Consider the following 22,851-nt stretch of genomic DNA (forward strand, 5'->3'; position numbering starts at 1 on the left):
GTCATTTATAGAATCTATCAATCTACACCACTAGTGTAACTTCATTTGAGTTGCAATAATACACTTCTGAAATCTTTCGACCAGTTTTCGTTATTTCGACTTTGGGAAACTTTAGGTATCCTTTTCGAAGCGGAATCATATTGATTTTTTGCACATGCTGACCATCCTTTAAGCTATATCTTCTCTTTCCATCGATAAGCCATTCATTGGAATTGAAAAGCTCGAGTACGTGTTCATTGTTGTCTTTAGCCTGAGCTTGCCAACCGGCCACAGCGTCTGTCACACATATCGTGAAGGGCACGACTTGACCCAGCGCCAACGTCGATTCTGAGTCGATCTCACGGTTCAAGTTCACCGAGAAGAAGTGGTCTATCTGAGGAAGAGTCACAGGAACCAAAAGAATGGAGGTTGCCAAGTCCTTAGTGTATTCAACGATTTCCAAACGTGAAAATTGAAAACCTTTTTGAATTTCCTCAAGGCAGCTTGTTGATGCATTCAGGAACTGCTTATCGTGTATTTTAGATTTGAAGAGTATCATCAGGTCGTTCAAATGAGACTCGTTGGGAAGAATCCGCAGTAAAAATGTGTTCTCAAACAAGGCGTAGTCATATACCAACCTTGTGAGAACCATAGAGTTCCATGTATCACGATGTAAGTCCATTTTGGATGCTAGCTCTGGGTTACCTTGAATCAATATTGCGTTCGTTACCAAGTGGTCCAACTGGTCTTTGAGCTTATTGAACACGATTTTCAAGTGGAAAAGATCCTCACTAGCAAATCGTGCCGGAGGTTGGGTTGATACGTGAAAGAAAGAATAGCAAGTGTCGATTTCGCTATTTTTGACCAGTAACGAAGATTTTGGCTTGAACCCTCCACTGACATTGTACTTTTCCGGTTTCAATGACACGAGGTCAGATCTATGCAGTAAAATTGGCTCGGAGAATGACGAAGAGTTGATCAGAAATTTGAAGTAGAATGCGCCATCCAAAAGAATATCCTCGACCGAAACACTTACGGGCAATGTGCATTTGATATCCTTTACATCCCGCTGGTAAAACTCCTCTTCGGGGTACTCGCTTGTCTTGAAAGTTAGCTCCTGTTTGAGCTGGAAATCTCCTGACGGGAGCCCAAACAAGTCGACATGAGACTCATCAAAGTCGTGAATCACATAAGAAAACTTACTGCCTCCCTTGTCAAATGACAGGGGAGTTTCTGATTTTTTCTCAAGGGCAGTCAAAACAAGCTTAAACTCTGTTACTTTTTCTTTGTTGAAATAATTCAGCTTGATCGAGCTTTTCGCGATCTCAAACTGATTTGAAGGGGCCGCGATTACTTCAAAATTTCTAGCTTCTATTGGCCGATCGAGCTCGAGAAATCGCTCGTCATCAGAATCAAACTCTTGACAAAAGATTGTATTTCCGACAGAGCTCGTCAAACTGACGATTCTCGATAATCCGAAGAAAATTCTTGTGCATTCCAAGAAAACCGCATTTTCACCAGGTTCAACGGTAACATCTTGCCGCTGAAACTTCAAAAATTCACCATCTTCATTTTTCAAAAGGAGTTGCATGTTTTTAACCACAACCGACTTTGGTATCTTTGCATTAGTGATCTTCACCATCAAGCCAAAGTGATTGGGTTTCGTCACGATAAGCTTCTTTTGGATTTGAAACTCAAAAAGGTTGGTTAGCGGATAAATAAGACTCCCTTCACATCCTTCGTTGATTTCAATAAATCGATCCCACCAATAGCTCTTCAGTTCGTTGGTTTTGGTAGAGGTCAGTAAATTCAGAATGGAGTTGCTTAAGACTGTGGGAACTGGAACGTTCTCATCACCTATAGCAAGTGTATCTAAATTAGGACAGTTCATCAGACAATCGATGAAACATTCTAGTAAATGAAAGGCCAGCAAGTTCCAACTGGAATCCTTGTAGTATTCATGGCAAGGGTGCAGAATACTGATGGCCATTTGATACTCTTTACGTTGGTAGTGGAGAAGTCCAACTTCGACAGAAAGAAGGTCGACCGTTCTGTACTTTTTAGATTTGTGACTGTTCAGTAAAGTTATTATCTCTTTTGTTGCAGACAGGTAGCTTTTGTGGAATGTTTCTTCGTCCTTGAATGTCGCATCAAGATCCTTCAGTTGCGTTTTGCTTCCATTAGCTGGATAAGTCCGGTGCAGAATCTTGAACCCCTTTGAGCTATAAGCCAAGTCTATCCAGCAGTCTCGTTGAATTATTTTAAGATCAGCCAGAATCTCGCGGTAACTGATGGGCTCTTCAGGATCAAATGTGCTACTCTTGAGCAAAGATTCCACGAATGACCACTTGAAATCGGTTAGTGGAGGTGAGCCTCTAAAATGTTTGGAAATCGTCTTTAAAAATGACTTAGTGAGCTGAAACAAGCGCGCATTTCTCGCGGCTTGTACATGAGTGCATTGAATGAGCTCGCATTGTTTAAGGAAAAAGAACTTGTTTAACCCTTGAGTGGTACTGTATTTTTGGTCTGCGAGGTCCATTGTGAATGAGTTGCTTGTGGTGGTATCATTAGTTTGTAAAATCTGGAACGGAATTTCTAATTCGCCGACAGGCGCGGCGGGTTCTAAATTTTGGAACAACGTGCTTTTGAGACTTTCAAGCTCCCTAGAGGCCTCGTCATTCAGATGAAAACTCAGAAATAAATTTAGTATATTTTCTTGCACCGCAGCTAAGTGGCCCTTATCCCCAGTTGCGATGTTGTGGCGCTGGGTCTCCATATAAGCGAGCCGCTGCTCGAAGATCTCCATTGTGTAACGACGGAGCTGAGTCAAGGTTCCGTTCCAGAAATCTGTTCTTTCTTTTTCAGATTTGTAAATAGACTTGATTTCAATTGCAGTGAGGAATGGGAAGTCTTTACTGAACTTCTCAGAGAACGAGAGTGTTTTAAAAAGATTGCCGCCTGTAACACCGGAATTGGTGTGCAGCAATGCGATACGTTTCACTGGCATTCCAAATATAGACCCATTTTCCTCAAGAGACCCGCCGGAAGAAGGAAGCCATTGTCTCACCAAAGGACGCACTTTAGCCCTATACTCGTCGATGGATGTGCAATTAATCACCAGAAACAGTATAACAGGTGTAATACTGCTTTCTGAACTCGTTTTATCATCAGTTTCTCCCACAATTCCTACTGGAAGATTAGAAATCGTGCGTAAATTCTCGTTCAACGGCTTCCAATGCAGATTCTTGAACGGTAGTCTATCTTCCAGTTCCTTGCGCACGCTGTCGAAAACATTGAATGGATCAAAGTAACTGAATTTAATCAAGTTTTGGCTTATGCTGACGTCCATAAATTTATATCCTGACCACTATCAAGACACCAACACTGATGTTAACTTTGATTCAAACTGAACCTTTGCTAACTGTGCTGTGAAATCAATAAATTTAAGGAAATGTCAAGTTGAAGAAAGTGATGAACTACAACGAAAATGCTTAAATATCGAGCTCTAGAACGCGGGAATGGTGTCAGAAGAGCAGCATTATTTGGAAAATGAGAATTATCAACGGTATAGTTCACCTCAGCAGACACTCCTGCCTAAAAAACGGTTTGTTCGGTACAATTCGGTGCTCAGGAGAAGAGGGCCTTTAAATGACGATCGGCTACTGGAAAAGAGGGTTTCAAAGCCCAATAAAGAAAAGTCAGGGAGTCCAGACAGTTTAGAAGCTTTGCAGTGGGCTCAGAAATTTATCTCAAGGGGCCGAAGTTTATTGAAGACTGTCAGCAATGAGGACAAACAGTTCCAAAGGGAATTAGAGCAGAATAAAATACGCACAAAAGCTCATGAGAAATGCATAAGTGGGCTGTTACAAGACGTTGTAGAAACTGAGGATATTGATGCTGTGGGAAACGGTGATCGTTTCGCAGATTCCCAGCACTACGGAACTGACACATCATTCAAAAACTACGACGAGACAATGAATGCCAGCTTGGCTTTCACGGACCTGGCAACTCCCAATAACTACACTGGAGAACCTTTCGAAGTGCGTGATAATAATCAAGTGTTTGGGGAGAGTCATGAGGGAGAAAGTGAAGAAGATGACGAAGAAGATGATGATGGTGAGGGCGAGGAAGAGGAAGAGAACTACCAAACTTATCGATCTGGAAGTCACTCAAACCAAGCTTCTGATAGTGACGATGATGATGTCATAGAGATTCTAAGCACTGAGGAATCAGCTGATGAGAGGCCACTTTCTTCCGCGACCCAGCTCCATGAGGACCGCGATCAAAGCAGCTCCGAAATTCAAGATGATAGCGCTTCGGATAGCAATCAATCAGAAACCTCTGAAGAAGACGAAAAAGGTCTTTTCCACTCTGATAGTGGAAGTGAAGTTCAAGAACATCACGGCCCAAGTCTCCAGCATGCTGAGAAAGCAGTTTTGGCCGCAAATGTCTATTCGGCGACAGGCAATATCGCTCCATTTGACAGCTATGATGAGCCAAGAAGCGAGCTGTTGAACCACATTGATCCTGGACTAAAGTGCGAGGAATCGAGTTTCAACTCTGGCGAAGATCATGACGAAGCAGGTGTCGTCTTGGATGTGGAAGACTATGTGGAAGAAGAATCTGGCGCATTCGACAGCTGCAATCTTCCACATCTGAATACACATGGAATTGCACCAGCGTTCAACCTTGTCGAAAAAGAGAATGAAGCCAGTTCTGCAATAAGTCAGGAAGAGGAAGAAAGCTGGGGATCACAGGAAAATCTGGATTCAGACGCAAGCGAACGCACTGCAGCAGAATTTGGCGACCGGGAATCGCATGACTTTCAAGAAATGGTTGAGCAAAATTCTTCTGAAGGCGAAGTAGACCTGGACCCCGAAAACGGTGACAAGGATGCCTGCGTTCAAGGTAGCAATGAATTCATTGACCGTGACGCCCCAATTAGCTCTGAAGCTGCAGTTAATTACGATTATACGAATATCGCCAGAGATGCCTTTAATCAAAGAGACGCAGTTGACACCATTGCATCTAACTTTGCGTCGCCAGCGATTTTGGACTCCGACACGGCAAACGCACATGTCAGTGATGAAAGTAATGAACCGCTTGAAACCCAGGAGTCAGAGACGCATCGGCTTTCGCATGCTTCTGACAACGAGGTCCATAATCAAGAGTACGAATACAATAATGAAGGAAGTGATGCTGAAAGTGGCAATCTGCTAATTGAAGAAGTTGACGAAGAGATGGAACGTCAAACATCTGAAGAGGACCGAGCAGACGATGAAAACTGTGATTCTGTAAAAGATGATGGCTTTCAATCAAGCACAAGTGAACCTCCGCAAGACGAGGTAGAAATACTTGAATCAGATTCCGTGAAAGAAATGAGTCCTAGAAATTTCGCTGTTGACAAGGAGGTTGGCATGCAAAGCTCAACCTTTCTTGCGCCGGTGGAATCCTCATTCCATTTCGAGAACAATGCTGACCAAACTATTACTACAACTGTTGGTGATACGACTTATTTTTCATGTGGTGAAGATGCCGGACACCAGTCTATTTTGCGTGGGATGCAGCTCGACGAAAACAAAGCTGCTTCGGATGCTAGTAACGCGAAGTACAAGCTGGTGTATTCAGAATCTCTTTATAGCGAGTCTGAAAATGATGACAGTGACGACAAGGTAAAAAGTGACCTTACCGATTATGTCTCTGCATTTGCAAGTGATCCATTCTCTGTTACAAATCTAGATGCACAGCTTAGGATAGTAAAAGAGATGATTGGGGGATTGGAAGAAGCTAGTCAGAAGAAAGTTACAAGTGATAGGGCCGAATCGACTAGAACCCTTTCCGCGTGTGGATCTGAGGCTCATTCAAGTCCGCATCTAGTGTCAAATCCCCATGTAACACCAGAAGACGTGGATTTGGATAAAGCTAAAACTGATATAAAAGAGAACACGCATGGTGACTCCGATGTTCTAAAGGTGGGAGCAGCAACGGTCCAAAGTTTGGGTACAGAGTCTCAATTTAGCTCTGACGTTGATGAAAACATAGAAAGAAGTTTGAACACCCATCCAATATCCCATAACTCAGAAGAGCAGACAACTCATGGTGACGTTAATTTCAGGGGCGTCGATGCTTTGGAGACACCTGATGTTCCACCAGCTGCGAAAGAAGCTGTTAATTCAAATAATGAGGGCTTCACGAAGTCTTCAGAGCAGCTCGCAGTTTTTGAGTTGAACGAAAATGATCATCCACTTCAGGACAGGCAGGAAGATAGTGGGATCCAGGGAAGCATCTTGGTTGAAGAAATAGTAGATGAACGAGAAATCTATGCCACAATTCATACAGAACCTGACGTGTCGATTGCTGGAAGTGAACGGGAACCATCAGTCTTCGCTCTGTCTAATGTTCTTGAGACTTCATCACTTGGAGACGCTGACTTCGATCCCCTAGATAATTTTGAGGACCAGGGTGTCGGGGAGTCTCCGAAAATGGATGATTCTGGAGGTTCCGAGAATAGTCTGTCAGCAGGAGATTTGGAGGGTTCTTTTGATACGGCCAAATCAGAGCATATGCACGTTGTCGAATCTGATCTGAGTGCCTTCGAAGAATTGAGGGAGAAGCCAGACTCAAATGAGAATGACTCGAAAACCTTATCAGAGAGCGTTCCACTTGATAGCGGAGAAATTGAGCCATCTGGTAGAGGCGAGCAATTTGGCGTTGAGAATGAGAACGACGAGCGTGATACCGAGTGCACTCCAGTTTTCGGAACTCTAGAACCGCAAGATAGTGACAGCCGTTCGACAGTCTCCACTTCATTTTATGAGGTTACAACAGGAGGTGATGTTGGCTCGCTCAAGAGAACTCACGATAATGAAGTCGAGGAGAATCCGCTGAAAAAGCGTAACTTTTTGAAAAGCACACTGGAATCCACCTCGGATCGAATCTCCAGAGCGAAGGCCATTATCACAGATGTGCCAGGCAAGGTCAAACTGCTGAAATTTATTCCCCAACAAAGCTCTAAGCTTGTCAGGAATGCCGTTGTCATCGGTACTGTTCTAGCTCACAGGCCTATCACTTTTACTAACAGCTTGAAAGCGGCGGTAGGGGATGTGACTGAGAGGGCTGAGCGTCGTATTACAACGAGCCTAAGAAACGAACTGAGAGCTCTGAAAGCCAAGACTTACAACGAGAGACTTTTGCAAAGTCTGGAGCACCTCGACTCTGCGTCAGACGAAAGCGAGAGTGAGGATGAGACGTCAGCAGAGGAAGAAGAAGAGCTCCTCACGCCGAACTTTTCTGATCAAACAGATACAAGCATTGCTACGGGTGAATTCACGGACAGCACGTTTCGCGGTTTTGATGATTCATTTGAGGGCTCTGCCGACGAAAGCAATATGCCTCATGTTTATCAAGAGACAACATTACGAGTCAACCAGCCCGAAATTACAGATCGAAACATAATCAGTCTTAAAGAGGAAAACGCTTCCACCGGGTCCACAGGGATAAAACAAGATGAAGATGCTTTTTCTTCACAACATGAAAACGCAGTGTCTGGATTTGATAATAGTTCCGCAGGCTTCGACGATTTTTCAATAAATCCATCCACCCTCGAAATTGACAACAGCATCAGTCTGATAAATACACCTGGAGAATCTTACTATTCTTCTACTGAAAGCAGTGACGATGACAGCGATTTCAGCACCTCGACAGGGCTACCTCGCAATGCTCTTTCACGACGTAAAGTCCGCAAGCGTGTCAGCAAAAGAGGTCGTAAAACCCGGGTTTGAACAGTAAAAAAATAAAGGAAGAACAAATGTACTCTGGGCACTACTACTCCCATTCGCTGGCAAATCGTCGGTGTATTCTTCAAGTTATTATTCACGCTTTATGTAACAATACTGTTTTAGTCGTTTGCCAGTTTAAATGACGCTCGATTAACGAACGTCTGAAAATAAAACTTAAGCGATGATGTCTTTACCGGATCGTACGATTGGGAATATATGCCATCTAGACCTTGAGCATATCGATTTCAAGGCCTTTTAGAGCTCAATTAGTGAACCAGATGCAACCTTCAAGAGCTTTTAGTGCTCCTGGAAAAGCACTACTGGTAGGTGGACATCTAGTGTTGGACCCTCTTTACGAATCCTATGTAGTGGCGCTATCGTCACGAATGCATTGTGTGGTCAGCAAGCTTCCCAGTAATGGAATTGATCACTTCTCAGTCACTATCAAGAGTGCGCAATTTGACTCCGATGAATGGAACTACAAGATTTTAAGAGGCTCAAGCTATGAGGTGCTTGAAGTGGATGGAAAGAAAAACCCTTTCGCCAAAAAAGCGGTCGAGGTTTTGGTCAATTACTGTCAACCTGACCCACAAACTACAGAAAATGTAGTATTGGAAGTCTTTTCAGATTCTGCGTACCATTCAACTGGCACAAGCACCCTCAAAAAAAACGAATATAATCAGTTCCGGTTCCACGACAGCACAATTACCAAAGTTCCCAAAACGGGTCTAGGATCTTCTGCAGGTTTGGTATCAGTATTAGTTACGAGTCTGTTGTCGGTTTACCAAGGAAATCTTGATGTGAACTCCCCAAACGACCAAAAAACTATACACAATCTCGCCCAAGTTGCGCATTGCCAGGCCCAGGGTAAAGTCGGTAGTGGATTTGACGTGGCAGCAGCAGTTTTTGGTTCAATTATATACCAGAGGTTCGATGCTAAACTGATCGAGAATCTACCAACTGAACAGCCGGCTGAGTATGCTCAAGCCATTCGTATTTTGATCGATTTGACGGATTGGAATTTTACACACGACAAAGTCACTTTGCCCCCAGGGATCCGTGTGATTATGGGAGACGTCAGCAGCGGGTCTGAGACTACAAAACTCGTGGCCAAAGTTAAAGCTTGGTACCAGCAGAATCTTCCAAGAAGTTTGACCGTTTTTCATTGCATCAATCAAGGCAACTTGAAGTTCATAGAGGGTATTGAAAAACTCACGACTTTGTCTCGTGAGTCTCCTGCAGTTTATCAAGAGCTACTTGAAAAACTGGATTCAGGTCATGATGCCAATGCATCGGTTGAAATCACTCAAATACGGCATGCAATTACTCAAGTTAGGGAAAACTTCCAACTGATCACCCGGGAGTCTGGAGCAGATATCGAGCCTTCTTCACAGACTAGCTTACTAGAGCGCTGCTTAAAATTGAATGGAGTAATAACAGGTGTTGTGCCTGGCGCTGGTGGATATGACGCCATTGCACTACTTGTAACTGAGACAGCTGACATCCCGAGCCAAACGTCGGGAAACGCAGATTTCTCGACAGTTACTTGGTTAGATTTACACCAAGAAAACATGGGCATTGTTGAAGAAAAGCCTTCTCATTATCTGAATCTCCAGTGAGCTATGATAGCATTCCGTTCTGATAAAAATCATTGCGCTTACATAATTTTTGTATAACACCCTCCAATATATGCTAGTTGCTGTACGTTCGGCTCGATTCGTTGCCATAATCCCAATCTTTCTTCCTAACGCCTGCTAGACCGCCCTTGAAGCGTTTCATAATCCTGCGTAACTTACTATTGTGAATTAAGTCATTTATCTTGATTTGCTCCGGTGCATGCTTAATGGGAGCAAATTTCTCTGGAATGAATTGTTCTTTGTTCGGTAGAAGCCAGTCGGACCTTCTTACCGGGCTGATGATTTTTGGTATAATTGACTCGTAAAGATCCACGATTCTAGGGTTCTCTTCCTCGAAGCCTGCTTCCTGAAGCCGAATTGCCTTTTTTTCAAGGATCTCGCGCTCTCTCAAAGACAAACGTGAAGACCTACGTACATTGGCGTCGGTGCTATTTGCAGGTATGATGCTGCTGGTTGATATGCTGGTGTCAAAAAAATTCGAATTGTTGTTAGTCGCTGATTGGGGCGCTGGTGAAGATTTCGGAAAAGAATCTGAATCTGAAAGCTCCTGCTTAACAATGGAGCTTTGTGCATGCATATGACGACTTTTCTCTTTTCTGCCTCCTTCGCTGTTTTGTGAAGAATCATCGTCGTCGTTAGAACCGTTGTCACCAGTTCTAGTAATTTTTTCGTAGTACACACCGGTACTTCTGGTCCGGTTCTCGCCGATTCCTACTCTACCACTGACCGAAACACCTTTCTTAAATTTCTTCAGTACGAAATAGTCCTTGTATGACTCGAATTCGAGAGGGTTTATGCTTGTTCTTAATTCTTGAGTTTCCTCGAATATCTGACGTCTGCGTTTTTTGTTGAATGCCATTTTTTCTTCTATGCTCATGTTAGAATAGATACTACTCGTATTGGAATTAGTAAATTCGGCAGGGCTCTCCCATTGCTCGTAGGCTAACAATTCGTCAGGTTTACCCAAATCAATAGATTCTCTTTTTATCGAATTTTTGGCAGTCTCCAGAGAGCCCAGAGGTCCCTCCAATAAATTCATTCTGGTAATTGCAGGCCAGGAAAACGACTGTAAAATCTTTGAAGCAATATAAAAGGGTCCAATGGTGCGTTATCAACGGAGACAGTTTCTATCTGGATAGTCATTAAGCCCTGCAAAGTTCAAATTTTTTGATATTAAATAAACTTAGTGACACTATTGGAATAAAGTGATAATTCTTTGACATCACCGTCTTATTGTATGAATTGTATGTAGTCATCGATCGTTTTGAAGCCCTGAATCAGAGGCTACCATAAACACCTTCTGTATCAGTAGAGTTTCCTGGGGTTGATTCTGCGGTAGTGGATATCTGTTCGAAAATACGGATCTTTTTGTCACGATTTTGGCCCTCTTTAACTAAAAATGAAATCAGTGTCGTCGCAGACAGCGCCGTTAGAATCACCAAAGTCAAGTTCACTGGGAATGGGTTCATGTTGAACGTCGTGTGTGTTAGCTTATCCAGATAGCTCTGGCTCATGTTGAAGATACCCGACAAACACATGAGCAAACCGTAAACAGTACCGAACGTCTCGAAACCGAAAACTTTGGCACTGTAGTCAGATACCACGGTGTAGTAGAAAGGTCTGTAAGCCACAAGCATCAAAACACCTATTAAGTTTAGGATGAACGAAGGAAACAAACCAAGGATGCCAATAATCATAGAGATGGCCGAAACAGAAATGATGGCTGTAATAATAGAACAGTTGTCCAAAACAAGTCCAATGAATGGTATCGAGATGATTCCACCAACGGGGAGTGCAATGTCAAAAATCGCATTGAATTTTAATGCCAATTCTGCATCTCCAAGTAAAAACTCCTCCTGAGAACGTACTGTCGCGACAAAATAGTTGATTCTTAACATGCATATAATTACAAGCACCAGCATCAATCCAAACCAGGGGCTCTTGATTTGCTCGTACGCTGAATGGCCATGCATTGCTCCAAATATTCCACTGGTTTTCTTCTCGAGTTTCGCCTCAACGTAATTCTCCCATACCGATCTGCGGCGAGAGTTGGAGGATAGCACCGGGTGGATACCTGAGGAATGATTCGAAACCAGAGACTGTCTTTCTGTTGCATCAGGGATGATACGAGACCCATCTTCTCCTTCAGGAAGAGATCCATCCATGTTTAGACCCTCTACTTCCAATTTCTCGATCGCTCCAAGGGTCTTGTAGGACTCACTTGGCATGATGAAAAATTGGCAAACAAGGATAAATATTGGAACAATCAGATAACCTGTAAAGAATTTCTTGATTGTCAAGTCAGGAAACCATTTTTGATATACAACCCGGTAAATCAGAAAAAGTGCAGATGAGGAGTCAAACGCGCCAGTTAAAAGCGCCAGAATGGTTCCGGACTTACTGGGAAAGCTATTGGCTAGCTGGAAGGTGGAAATGAACACGAAGGGTCCACCAATGGCAAGCAAGATGTAGCCTGTGACGTAGGGGTCCAAAAATGAGCTCAGTTTCGAGCTCCAGACGAAACTCAGGGCTCCAAGAGCCAAAGCAGCAGAGCCTACAAATCCACACACCCGTGGTCCTTTCACGTCCAACACATAACCCACTAGGAGTGCAACAACATTCGTAGTTCCCGCTCCCAAAGTGAACATCATGTTAAGTTTCAAATCCTGAGCTGTGCAGGGCTTGAGGGAGGCTTTTTCGAGCGATAATGGTGTCAAGACATTTTCCAAAGATGCGACGGTTGAGTTGGAGCTCAAACAAAGCTCTGAATACACTCCCTGTGCAATCAGAACAGGTTTTAGCGCAGCAAACCCAAAAACGATACCTGCTGCGAATAAGCACCAGAAAATGGCACAAATGACCTGAATCAGCTGAAGCGAGACCTTAGACATTGCCGTGATGTCTGTTCAAAGGATACGAGTCTCAAATTGTCTTTGGAATTGGATTATCTTTATGTACCATCAAGTTATCTTTGAATAAGTGTGAATGAATGAAGATAAGATTAAATAATAAAGATACCGGAGATGCTCTCTGATCACTAAATTTCACAGGCATTGAGACCAATGCGCTGGTCGCGGAGTTATAAAGGACTCTGTCGACTGATTAGCTTCGAGGATTTCCAATTGCTGGGCATTAGACGTTGTCCAGTGCACGGTTTTTCTTTCAAATTTACGCCTGAAATAGGTTGTAGATGGGTGACTTATATATCGGTCTTAGATGTAGCGGCGTGAGTAGAATAGTGTGTCAATCTCAGATGCATTGGAAATATGTCCTTTGAGGCTATTTTCCTGTGTGATGTGTCCATAATGGCTCTCTGATCTTTCTTCGACTTCTTGTGATGCATCCTGTAGAATGAAGAAGGCTTACGAATCCAATTGATCCTAAAAGATCAGACTTTCCTTGTGTGACGTGGACTTCCACATATCTGTGGGGTTGTTTGAGCTTCTAGACCTTGCCAATCCCGTCTATCATGGCCAAAAGGTCGTCGTCGAGATCAGGCTTGGTAGGATCTGTGGGCTCTTTCTTTTGTTCTGGAGTCTCTTCTGAACTATTTTTGTCCAGCATCTGTAGCCAATTGGTCACTTTTGTAACGAAACCCTTGCCGTTTGGCACAAAATGGCCGCCTGGATGCTTCAGAAGTGTCCTGGTGTCAGGAGAACACGCATTGAATAGTGCCGTGACCCTGCTGCTCTCTACCACAGTGTCAAGCTCTCCCTCTACATGCAAGGACGGCACCGTGATTAGATGTTCTGAGTACTGCTTCTGGAACCATGCAGGTGCCATTCTGAACCCACTGAAACTGATGAAAAACTTGAAATCCGGCTGCTGCTCCTGGGTCAGGCCAAGTAGTTGACGTATGTCTGTGCACAAGTATCCTGCGTAGCCCGCTCCTTGGCTGAATCCGATGATGCCCTCGAATGGGCCATTCTCGATGATATAGCTACGTAAAAAGTCTATCGTATCCTGTGGAACCTTGTATTGATCATTTGGATCCTTGAGCCACCATCCAAAGATATCATCGGTCCCAGCCTGGGTGTTGAATTGCGCCGCCATGTCATCAATGTCTCTCATATCGGCACCTGCTATCCTGTTAGGTGCACATGGATAAAAAAGCTCGTAGCCCAGCTTTCCAAGCGTTTTACGAAGCCCACCAGTTTTCGAAGAAAAAATGGTACCCGATTGGGCGTACCCATGAAGCATTAACACCTTTTTAACCATGTTTCTTTCCTAAATTCCGTTGCTGAATTGCTTGATAAGATGTTGAGTAAGCTCATCGCTCTCGAAATATATAGGAATTAAACGTCTTCTCAGAAAACGAGGTCGAACTGGGACTCGAGATCAGAAAAGAGCACTCTTGACTGGACCGCTAGTTCCTTGAAGTTTAGAGTAGACCTGGAGTGACTTTTGAAGGTCGATCTTCTTTCTTTATCCAGGACTCGAAGCGATGTCAGTATAATACAAGATTTGTTCGTTTGAACTTGGTCAGGTCGAATACTAATCGTTCTTATGAACCAATCCTTTCCCAATCGGATCGATGCTAACAAATGGGATAGAGCATGATGTTTTTTTCGTCGAACATCGCGCTTCAACTTTGGTGCACCAAACTCATCTGTCATTTCAACTATCTTGACGTTGAGAGACTTCAAGTGGTAGTGATTATTATAAGGTCATTCAATTCAAGTATTTATACTTCGACAGCTCGTCATTCGTATTTATTAGAGGTTCGTTGAAATTAGAAAGTGTTTATAAAGACCTTGCAGATGCAAGGGCTCGAGAGTCGACATCCGCTAATGAGACTTTTCTTTTATCATCGTTGACTCTGTTATTCTATCAGTTCATAAGCTCGCATGCACGCACCGAGCCTGTTCTTTTCACGAATCAAGCAACAAGGTTTTCGTGCATCGGTTGATTTTGACACTGTTTAAGTAGCCACTTCGCATCGCCTTCGTGAAATTTTCTTCGTAGTTCATTCATTTCGTAACTTCGTGAGCACTCAGTAAAGAGAGTCAGTTGTGAACGTTCAATTTTCGTGCAAACAGAGTAAAAAGCTCGTCTTTACCTGCTTGATGTCATGAGGAGAGAACCGTTAGTAAAGTGAGTTCTCGATATCATACTGCATCACAGTATCAACCCCAGAGGTTTCGTTTGTTTTGGATATCAAGACCGCTCAAGGAGCGACTGAGATCTCCGTCTAGTTCAGCACCTAGACCAATTTGAGACGAATTGTACATCATGCCATGGTTCTGAGAATCCGCTGCCGCGACAGCTGGATCGTGGAAGGAATGCACAGAGTAATTAGAGTGGATGCTGCTATTCGTATGCTGGGGTACAAGGTTTTGAGAGCTATTGTAGCGGTTTTCACCCAGGTTAGGTGTTGAAGGTGCTTGTGAGTAAAAGGAGGGCATACGCTGGGCTGTGTTAGGCTGTATTTGGTTAGTTGTTGGTGACAGACCGGAGTTTCTCAACAATGGGTTATTGGAAGACGGGGTATTGACTTTATTCGTGTATCCAGTGGGGATACGATTCTGCAAAATAGAGGATGAAGGGGTATGTGTGGATTGTTGCCTTAAAATTGATTGCTGCTGTTGGCTTTGAGAATCCAGTTGGTGCACGGCAGTTGGTTGGAGGAGTGGCGACTGCGAGGGTAGTGGCGTTTGCGTAGCCTGACCCATGTTATTGCTGCTACCTGCGGCAGCAGCAGCAGTAGCGTGTGCTTGTAGCAAAGAGGTGTAAGAATGAGAACGAGACATCCCAGATCCGCCAGTTGAACTAGGCTGTAAAGGTTGCATTAACGACAACTGTCCTTCTTGCTGCAAGTGTGACTGTAAAGCAGCATGATCCAACATCTTGCGACGAATGATGATGAAGCTAGGGTCATAAACTTCCACAAGCCCCAAAAATGAGCAAAGAACATTAATGACGCGTTTTTGAGTCGCAGAAAGACCTACCGGATATGCCAACTCGTGATAGCTCTTCTCGCGGTCCTTGAAAAGGAGAAGTTGCGAGTAAAGTTCCAAGACATCAGGATCATTGAAATCCAACTGTTGAGGGGGGAGCGGCAGGTTTGCAGAAGCAGGAAGTGGCGCGTAATACCGTTCGGAAGAAAACCCTCCAATTGGCTGAGGGGGGATTGACATGGAAGTGGCTGTGTTCTGGGCCGATAAAAGTGGTTGTGGAACAATCGACGACTGTGACGACAGGTTGTTCCCGTTAAGAGCATTTTGACCATCATTACCGCTTTGGCCAACTAGGCTTTGAAAAAGTTGCGAGCTATGGTTGGAAGTCAGGGCAGGACGTAGACTTTGACCAGGGATGCCTGAGAGCCCTCCCAAAGGCGTATGGGGCCTCTGGGAAGCGGTTGGTGTATTATCAGTCGAAGAAAGCTGAGCCAGAGGGTTGATAGGGCTCGTGTCCTTATTGTTACCGGCGCCTGAGGACTTGTTGAGCGATTGTAACGACAGAGCAGATGTAGTGCGATGTTGTTCCTCCAATTGTCCACGTTTTTCACGTTTTTCACGCTCGATGCGTTCCCGTTCTACTTGCGGTAGCATTTTCTTGTACTCAACACGCAATTTACGCCCGCCAATTTCTTTCCCATTCAGTGTACTGACCACTTGAGTAGTTTCCTCAGTTGTAGCAAAGTTGGCAAACGCCAAACCACGGAAAACCCCGTTATCGAAATGGTAATTGAACGCATACGGCAATGGCAAATTCATCTTAGCTATAACTTCAAGTAATTGCTCCTTTTTGATTGCAAATGGAATGTTTTTGATCACAATTGCTGTGGGAATCACGTCATCGTCCGCGGATCTGGAGCCATAAGATACACCAGAGATTACTTCTGACAGCACAGAAGAAGTTAGTTCTGACATTCTGTCACTGCTGAGCGCTAAAAAAGTTCTTGCACGTCCTTGCGACTACAAATGAAAGATGGAGCTGTAACTGATATTATTTCAGCACCAAAAGTGGTCCAAATTTCGCCGTTTGAATTAAGCACCAATTCTCTCAAGTCAAACCAAGGTACCCACAATCGTCACCACTGCAGTGATGGCTTAAATGGAAGGAATAGCGACGATTTTGGAGTGGAAAGATGTCAAAGTAAGTTGACAAGGTTTAGAGCTCTTCCTTCGTCCAAGGATAATTACTGGAATTAGGATTTTCAGTGGTTCGGAAAACCGGGTAACAAAAAATGATGTCAGCTGATCTACTCACGTGGTTTTGACTGTGTGATGTGAGCTAGAGACTAGTTGGTCTTGTTTTGGAGTTCTGGCGCTTTTGTAATGATGACGATGATGATAACAAATGGCTGAGCTGGTATCATATTCTTCTAGGGTGAATTAGTTCAATCTTCTCAATTGTTTTTTGAGCTTAAATTGGGCTAGTCACTATAGGCATTTCAACTGATGGTATATTTCAATACAAGGAAACATGTTGAGGTAAGGCGTTATGTTTCACCGGGTTGCGAGACGTCGCGTTGCAGGGTAGTTAAAACCGAGTCTATCACCATTGTAATGAGAGATCTCTCTAAAGCCGATAGAGTTATTAAAGGGAAGCATATCATTTTTTACTGATCTGTCGCCAAGTGCAATACGAAGAATGAAAATTCTTGTAAGGTAGCTCTGTCAGAACGAGAGCTTCAACAAAAGCGTGAGAGAACTGAGCAGCTACCGAAAGAAAATCAAGCCTGAACATATGTTCAGGAGAACCGTTTCTGCTTCCATAAAAGAAGAGAAATTGCATATCACTTTGATACCCGCGCGTCTTAAGATCACGTGGTCTCGGTAGTCACAAAGTTTTCACCACGTAAGCTCGACGCTCCGTGACCAAAAGTTGACGTTCCATTGAATTCAGACTTTCAATTGGTTTTATCCACCTTGACCATGTTGTCATCGCCACTGCGCTGCGCTGTGATGATTCTTACCCACTGGTTGTGACACATTGGTACAAAGTGATCTCCTAGTTGTTTTATTCTAACTGCTCTAAAAAAATACAAACATCACCGGTAAGCACTGGAAAAGACCGTCCCCGTCAGAGCTTCCCCGGACTTTAAAACCACTACCTGGCTCGTGATTTTACTCGCCTTAGCGCCGATTTTCGTCGACGTTCAAAAATCCAAAAACAAAAAACAAATACCAATATTACCAAACGTTGAGCAAAAATCTCAAAAAAGGTATCCAGATAAAGCCAAAATCCGTTCTATCTTACAGTGCACCAACATGGCATCTCCAAAATCGTCAAAGGCCCTTCGATCTTCCAAGTCTTTCGGCAAATTCTAAAGTCATGTGACACTTCGGGTAACACCTTTTCAAAATTAAATACCATCGTGTTAACTAGAGTTCACCACGACCAAACTCAGTTGGTCTTGAGATCCCACAGACCAACTGAACGTCCATTGTCCATTCCCAGTACGTCCATAACGCAATAGAATGTCTACTCCAACTCCCCCCGGTGGCCAGCGCACTTTGCAGAAAAGAAGACAAGCTCAATCTGCCAAAGATAAGCAACAGAAACAAACACCAGCGTCGACGAGACAAGCTGGATTTGGCGGATCGTCCAACAGTATCCTCAAACTTTACACCGACGAGGCCAACGGATTAAGAGTAGACCCATTGGTGGTCTTGTTTTTGGCGGTTGGTTTCATTTTCTCGGTCGTGGCCTTGCACGTCGTGGCTAAGATCACCGGTAAATTGTTTTAAACCTACAGTCTTCCCAACATCACCTCCACCATCCCACAGCTTTTGATAGAGAAAATATGAGGCGGCCAACGCCAGGAGCTTAGGCCAACACAATATATCAAATAATCACAACCAGGGATTTCTATGGTCACCTCACACCACTTTTTGTCTCGCACGTATTTTGTTCAAAAATTTACATATCTGTCAATATCACGTCTATCACGTCTTTGAGATGATTCTTGTGAACCCTGTGCTTCTTGATAAGGTCTCTTTGCTCTGTGTCGCACGTCCAACCCCAAGTCTCACCATTTTCAGCCTGTTTGGTTAGCCATGTTTCTGTCATGTACGGTGCCCGGACTTCAAGATTAACGTAAGGCCATTGTTTCTTCCCAACAATCACGCAGATGGGGATACCCAGATTATGGCTGGTGGCTATTTTGCGCCCTAAATTCACCTTAGGGTCCTCGTTAACCCATATTTCAGGGCTCCACGCCTTGAGAGCATTGGTAACCTCTTCGAGAAGCTCGTCAGACTTGGCTCCGCAGACAGAAATTTGGTAAGGTGCTACAGCTTTGGGCCATCTCAAACCCATTTCATCGCGGGTTACCTGTGCTATAGCAGCAACTAAGCGGCTGACTCCAATACCGTAGCAGCCCATTTCACATAACTGCTCCTTATTGTCTCTGGTAGTGAACTTGACGTTAAACGGCTTGGAGTATTTCTGGCCCAGATAGAAAGTGTGTCCCACTTCTATGCTATTAGATGCTTTAAGTTCGGCTTCTTCGCAAGCGCCACAGATCTCACCCTCTTCGGCATCCACCAAACTTACGTCGTCCAATTGAGAAAAGTTACTCTTCAGATACTGTGTCAAAGGAAAATCAGGAAAATTGGCCTTTGAGCTCAGCCTACAGTCCATGACACGAACAACTGATGAAAACATCAAGTCGTCTTCGTTTTTACCAGCGTGAAATAATTGAAGAACGGTCTCATTGCTCACATCTGCTAAAGAAGAATCCACATCTTTTTCCATGGCAGCCAAGACCAGATTCCAATTGAGAGTTCTGTTTTTAGGATAATAGAGACATAGCAGTGTGTCCCGCGCTACATTCAAAGCGTACCGCACGCTGACATCTCCGGTGTAAGTGTTCGTTTCGTGGGGATATGAAAGACATTTTTCGACATTTGATACATTACTACACCCATTGCACTCAAGGACAATGTCCTCGCCAGTCTCATGCACGAAATGGTATTCTTTGCTCAAATCTCCTCCAATCGCTCCGGAGTCAGCCCAAGCACTCACGAAGGGAACTTTGAGATCTTTGAAGATCAGATCGTACGTTTTGTTCATGTTCTCGAATGTAGTGACAGCATCCTGCGGAGTCTGGTCAAATGAATATGCATCTTTCATTAAAAACTCACGGCCTCTTAAGAGGCCTCCTCTGGGTCTCTTCTCATCTCTGTACTTCCGGCCTATTTGGTACACTGTCAACGGCAGATCTTTGTAGCTGGATATATAGCTACCCATTAACGTTGTGATCTCTTCTTCGCAAGTGGGAGCCAGACAAAAGTCGGATCCTTTGGAATCCTTTAGTTTGAACAATTCACTGTTAATCCACCTGTCTGTGCTTTCCCAAAGCGCTTTTGGTGATAACAAGCTTAACGAAACTTCTTGAGCCCTCCCTTGATCCTCCATCCGACGTTTTATGATGGTCTTGATCTTGTTCAGCGTACGGAGACCCAGCGGTAACCAATGCACCAGACCGCTTTTACTTTGTTTGACAAAGCCTAACAATTGCAGAAGGTCCTGCGTACTATGCAATTTTAACCCATTTTTGTCTAGGTTTTTAGACTGGTATAAGTGCACGTAACGAAGGCCCGTTCTAGCAAATCCAGCTCTCATGGCTCCGCTTAATGTTTGTCGGACCAGGCCCGATGCTCACTTTCGGTTCTGATAATCATTATTTGAGCGTTTTGACGTCAGATTAGAGGAAAACGACCAAAAACAAGATGTTTATCAACTCGAATCAAGCGACGTACTTTCTAATCGTTGTCATGCTAGACTCAACTTCTGTGAACTTTATATATCTATAAAAATTTGTCGCTGGTTTTGTCTTATTTTGGGTCAATGCTGTGACTGTGGTCTTACTTTAACTCCATAGAACTTGACTCCTAAAGTTCGATGAGAAGCATTCTTAAAACTTCAAAAATTTCTGGTAGACCATGTTTTCAGTTTCGTCCTGATATCTGTAGCCCAAGTCGTTCAAGAAGTTTTGGAAAACCTGTTCGTCTTGAGGAGGAACTGAGATACCTGCCAAAACCTTACCAATGTCCGAGCCATTGTTTCTGTAGTGGAATAGAGTCAGATTCCAGGACTCGCTCATACCGTCCAAAAACTTTGTAAGAGCGCCAGGACGCTCTGGGAATTCAAAAGATATGACTTTCTCGTTGTCGACCCGGGAGGCACCTCCAACAAGGTATCTACCGTGGCTCTTTGCCATTTCGTTGTCAGAGATATCGACAGCCTCGAAGCCCAGCTTGTGTAGCTGCTGTAGAACCTGGTTAATCTCCTTTTCACGGTTGACGACGCTGAAAGACGTGTAGATGTAGGCCTTTGGAGTACCCGAAGATGTGTCATGCTCGTTAAAACGGTACGAGAATTCCGTAACGGCTCTTGGATGAATGACTCTTTGCAGTTTTTTGAACGAGCCAGGAATGTCTGGGATGGTCACTAGCATGAACACTTCTTTGCCCTCACCGAGAACAGCACGCTCGGAAACGAATCTTAATCTGTCAAAGTTCATGTTGGCGCCAGACAAGATTGGCACGTAGGACTTTTTGGAGTGGTCAACGTCAGGATGGAGTTGTGTGATGTACTTCTTGAGACCTGCCACTGCCAAAGCACCAGAGGGTTCGACAATGCTTCTGGTGTCCTCAAAAATGTCCTTCACGGCAGCACAGATCTCATCCGTATTGACCAACACAGTCTCATCGACGAGCTCTTGGCAGAGACGGAAGGTTTCCTCACCAATCATACGCACCGAGGTACCATCTGCAAAAGTTCCCACCTGCTCGAGTAGAGTCCTGCGGCCATTGTCCAAAGAGGTCTTTAGAGTGGCAGCGTCGTAGGTTTCAACGGCCACGACCTTGATGTGAGGTGCAATTCTCTTGATGTACGCTGCAACACCGGAAATCAAACCACCGCCACCTACGGGAACAAAAACCGCGCTTATCTTAGAAGCATTGTGCACTTGTCTCAGAATCTCCATCGCCACAGTTCCTTGACCTGCGATGACGTAGGGATGATCGAAAGGTGGAATGTTGACAAGACCTCTTTCCTCAGCAATTCTGGCACATTCGATTTTGGCTTCGTCAAAATCGTTTCCGAATAAAACCACTTGTCCGCCAAGTCTAGAAACGTTTTGATACTTGATCGATGGGGTGTTAACGGGCATTACAATGATTGCAGGCATGTTTAAGTGTCTGGACGCCCAAGCCACACCTTGGGCGTGGTTTCCTGCCGAGCAGGCAATAACACCCTGATTGCTGTTAGACTTTTCTGCTATTTTAGCCATCATGTTGTAGGCTCCTCTCAACTTGAAAGAGAAAACCGGCAGTAGGTCTTCCCTCTTTAGATGAACATTGGTATTTAAACGGGACGACAGACCAATGCCTCGCGTCACAGGGGACTCCTCAATAACGTCATACACCGACGACCGAAGGATTAAACGCACGTAGTCCGGTGTATTTCCTGGCAAAAGCTCATCGCTTTTTAGATCGGCGTGCATTCTCTGTAAAGACGACGACAGCGTCGACTGACAGCGCAGCAGAAGCCTGGAGCTTGAGGCTACTTTCCCACACGCCACCAGCGTTGTAGACATGATGAAACTAGTAGATCTTGGGTGTCTATAATGTTGAATCGAATCGTTGTCATGCAGTAACCGTCAAATGGAAATGATTTAGTATTTTTCATATATACTGAGATTAGAGAGTCTCATATGAAGAGTCACCATATGGTATAATGATTGACGCTACAAGTGGCATATGAGTCACGGCGAGGGAAAGGAATACAGGTAGAGGAGCATTGAAGAGACATTGCAACCTGGAAAACTAATGAAAAGAACAAACTCGTAGAGCTCTCTGTAAGTTTGATAGCCCTATCAAATAAATTTTTGGATTGTCATTTTGTACGTCATTGATCACTCATCAGCACAGATGAGTAAGAGCGTATGTTTTCTTCGCTCGGAACGCATAATACCTAAACCTCTCAATCTTTACACCTTCTAACGCCCTGAAACACCAAGATTTTCGTTACAAATTTGTATCATCTCTTACGACAGTGTCATTCGACATTTCTTACCTCTAGAGCACGATAATTTTCACTTTGAGTATCACAAATTCAGTTACACTCAAGCCGCTTCCCATCACAGGGCCCATTCACTTGAAAGCGCTCTTTCACCTAAAATTGCCCTTTCGGGAAATATCTTTCCCCTTTTTGAGACCTCATCTCTTCCGCTTCCGCTTCGGGTGTTTTTTCCAAGATCGTCAATAAACCCGAAACAGGAAAACTGTAAACATCAACACAATTTCCCAAGATTTCCACATACAACGAAAGCTCGGGAAACTTTGGAAGCACCCATCCTCCTTCTCCAACACATTTACACAAAAGCTCGAAACAGTTTGTTTGTGGCATCTTGTAAGATTCAGACCTCACCCCAACCTGAACCATTCCAGAAACACCAGACATTTTGACAAAAGTGGTTGTTACTCGTGCAAGAAACTTTC

At 44.0% G+C, this 22,851-nt stretch overlaps 10 protein-coding genes across 10 annotated transcripts; 3 read left to right on the plus strand and 7 right to left on the minus strand.

The window, feature by feature from the left end:
* Positions 1-22: 22 nt before the first annotated feature.
* TRS130 (LALA0S01e05160g1_1) lies at positions 23-3,328 on the minus strand (the record flags this gene model as incomplete). The annotated part of the gene is made up of 1 exon (XM_022774333.1): positions 23-3,328. One exon carries the CDS (start codon positions 3,326-3,328, stop codon positions 23-25), a length of 3,306 nt encoding a protein of 1,101 aa, XP_022626440.1.
* A 169-nt stretch (positions 3,329-3,497) lies between these two features.
* ESC1 (LALA0S01e05182g1_1) lies at positions 3,498-7,760 on the plus strand (the record flags this gene model as incomplete). Its single annotated transcript, XM_022774334.1, has 1 exon — positions 3,498-7,760. The coding sequence occupies one exon, from the start codon at positions 3,498-3,500 to the stop codon at positions 7,758-7,760; it is 4,263 nt and encodes a 1,420-aa protein (XP_022626441.1).
* Positions 7,761-8,035: 275 nt separating this feature from the next.
* Positions 8,036-9,376, plus strand: ERG8 (LALA0S01e05204g1_1; the record flags this gene model as incomplete). The annotated part of the gene is made up of 1 exon (XM_022774335.1): positions 8,036-9,376. One exon carries the CDS (start codon positions 8,036-8,038, stop codon positions 9,374-9,376), a length of 1,341 nt encoding a protein of 446 aa, XP_022626442.1.
* Positions 9,377-9,449: 73 nt separating this feature from the next.
* Positions 9,450-10,433, minus strand: RFM1 (LALA0S01e05226g1_1; the record flags this gene model as incomplete). Its single annotated transcript, XM_022774336.1, has 1 exon — positions 9,450-10,433. One exon carries the CDS (start codon positions 10,431-10,433, stop codon positions 9,450-9,452), a length of 984 nt encoding a protein of 327 aa, XP_022626443.1.
* A 238-nt stretch (positions 10,434-10,671) lies between these two features.
* Positions 10,672-12,285, minus strand: FMP42 (LALA0S01e05248g1_1; the record flags this gene model as incomplete). Its single annotated transcript, XM_022774337.1, has 1 exon — positions 10,672-12,285. One exon carries the CDS (start codon positions 12,283-12,285, stop codon positions 10,672-10,674), a length of 1,614 nt encoding a protein of 537 aa, XP_022626444.1.
* Positions 12,286-12,838: 553 nt separating this feature from the next.
* Positions 12,839-13,612, minus strand: FSH2 (LALA0S01e05270g1_1; the record flags this gene model as incomplete). The annotated part of the gene is made up of 1 exon (XM_022774338.1): positions 12,839-13,612. The coding sequence occupies one exon, from the start codon at positions 13,610-13,612 to the stop codon at positions 12,839-12,841; it is 774 nt and encodes a 257-aa protein (XP_022626445.1).
* A 908-nt stretch (positions 13,613-14,520) lies between these two features.
* PIN4 (LALA0S01e05292g1_1) lies at positions 14,521-16,266 on the minus strand (the record flags this gene model as incomplete). Its single annotated transcript, XM_022774339.1, has 1 exon — positions 14,521-16,266. One exon carries the CDS (start codon positions 16,264-16,266, stop codon positions 14,521-14,523), a length of 1,746 nt encoding a protein of 581 aa, XP_022626446.1.
* A 1,554-nt stretch (positions 16,267-17,820) lies between these two features.
* LALA0_S01e05314g (LALA0S01e05314g1_1) lies at positions 17,821-18,090 on the plus strand (the record flags this gene model as incomplete). The annotated part of the gene is made up of 1 exon (XM_022774340.1): positions 17,821-18,090. One exon carries the CDS (start codon positions 17,821-17,823, stop codon positions 18,088-18,090), a length of 270 nt encoding a protein of 89 aa, XP_022626447.1.
* Positions 18,091-18,262: 172 nt separating this feature from the next.
* Positions 18,263-19,969, minus strand: AIM10 (LALA0S01e05336g1_1; the record flags this gene model as incomplete). The annotated part of the gene is made up of 1 exon (XM_022774341.1): positions 18,263-19,969. One exon carries the CDS (start codon positions 19,967-19,969, stop codon positions 18,263-18,265), a length of 1,707 nt encoding a protein of 568 aa, XP_022626448.1.
* Positions 19,970-20,261: 292 nt separating this feature from the next.
* Positions 20,262-21,947, minus strand: ILV1 (LALA0S01e05358g1_1; the record flags this gene model as incomplete). Its single annotated transcript, XM_022774342.1, has 1 exon — positions 20,262-21,947. One exon carries the CDS (start codon positions 21,945-21,947, stop codon positions 20,262-20,264), a length of 1,686 nt encoding a protein of 561 aa, XP_022626449.1.
* Between the last annotated feature and the right edge of the window lie 904 nt (positions 21,948-22,851).

This window comes from Lachancea lanzarotensis, scaffold LALA0S01 (assembly GCF_000938715.1).
Source record: "Lachancea lanzarotensis genome assembly LALA0, scaffold LALA0S01, whole genome shotgun sequence".
NCBI lineage: Eukaryota > Fungi > Ascomycota > Saccharomycetes > Saccharomycetales > Saccharomycetaceae > Lachancea > Lachancea lanzarotensis.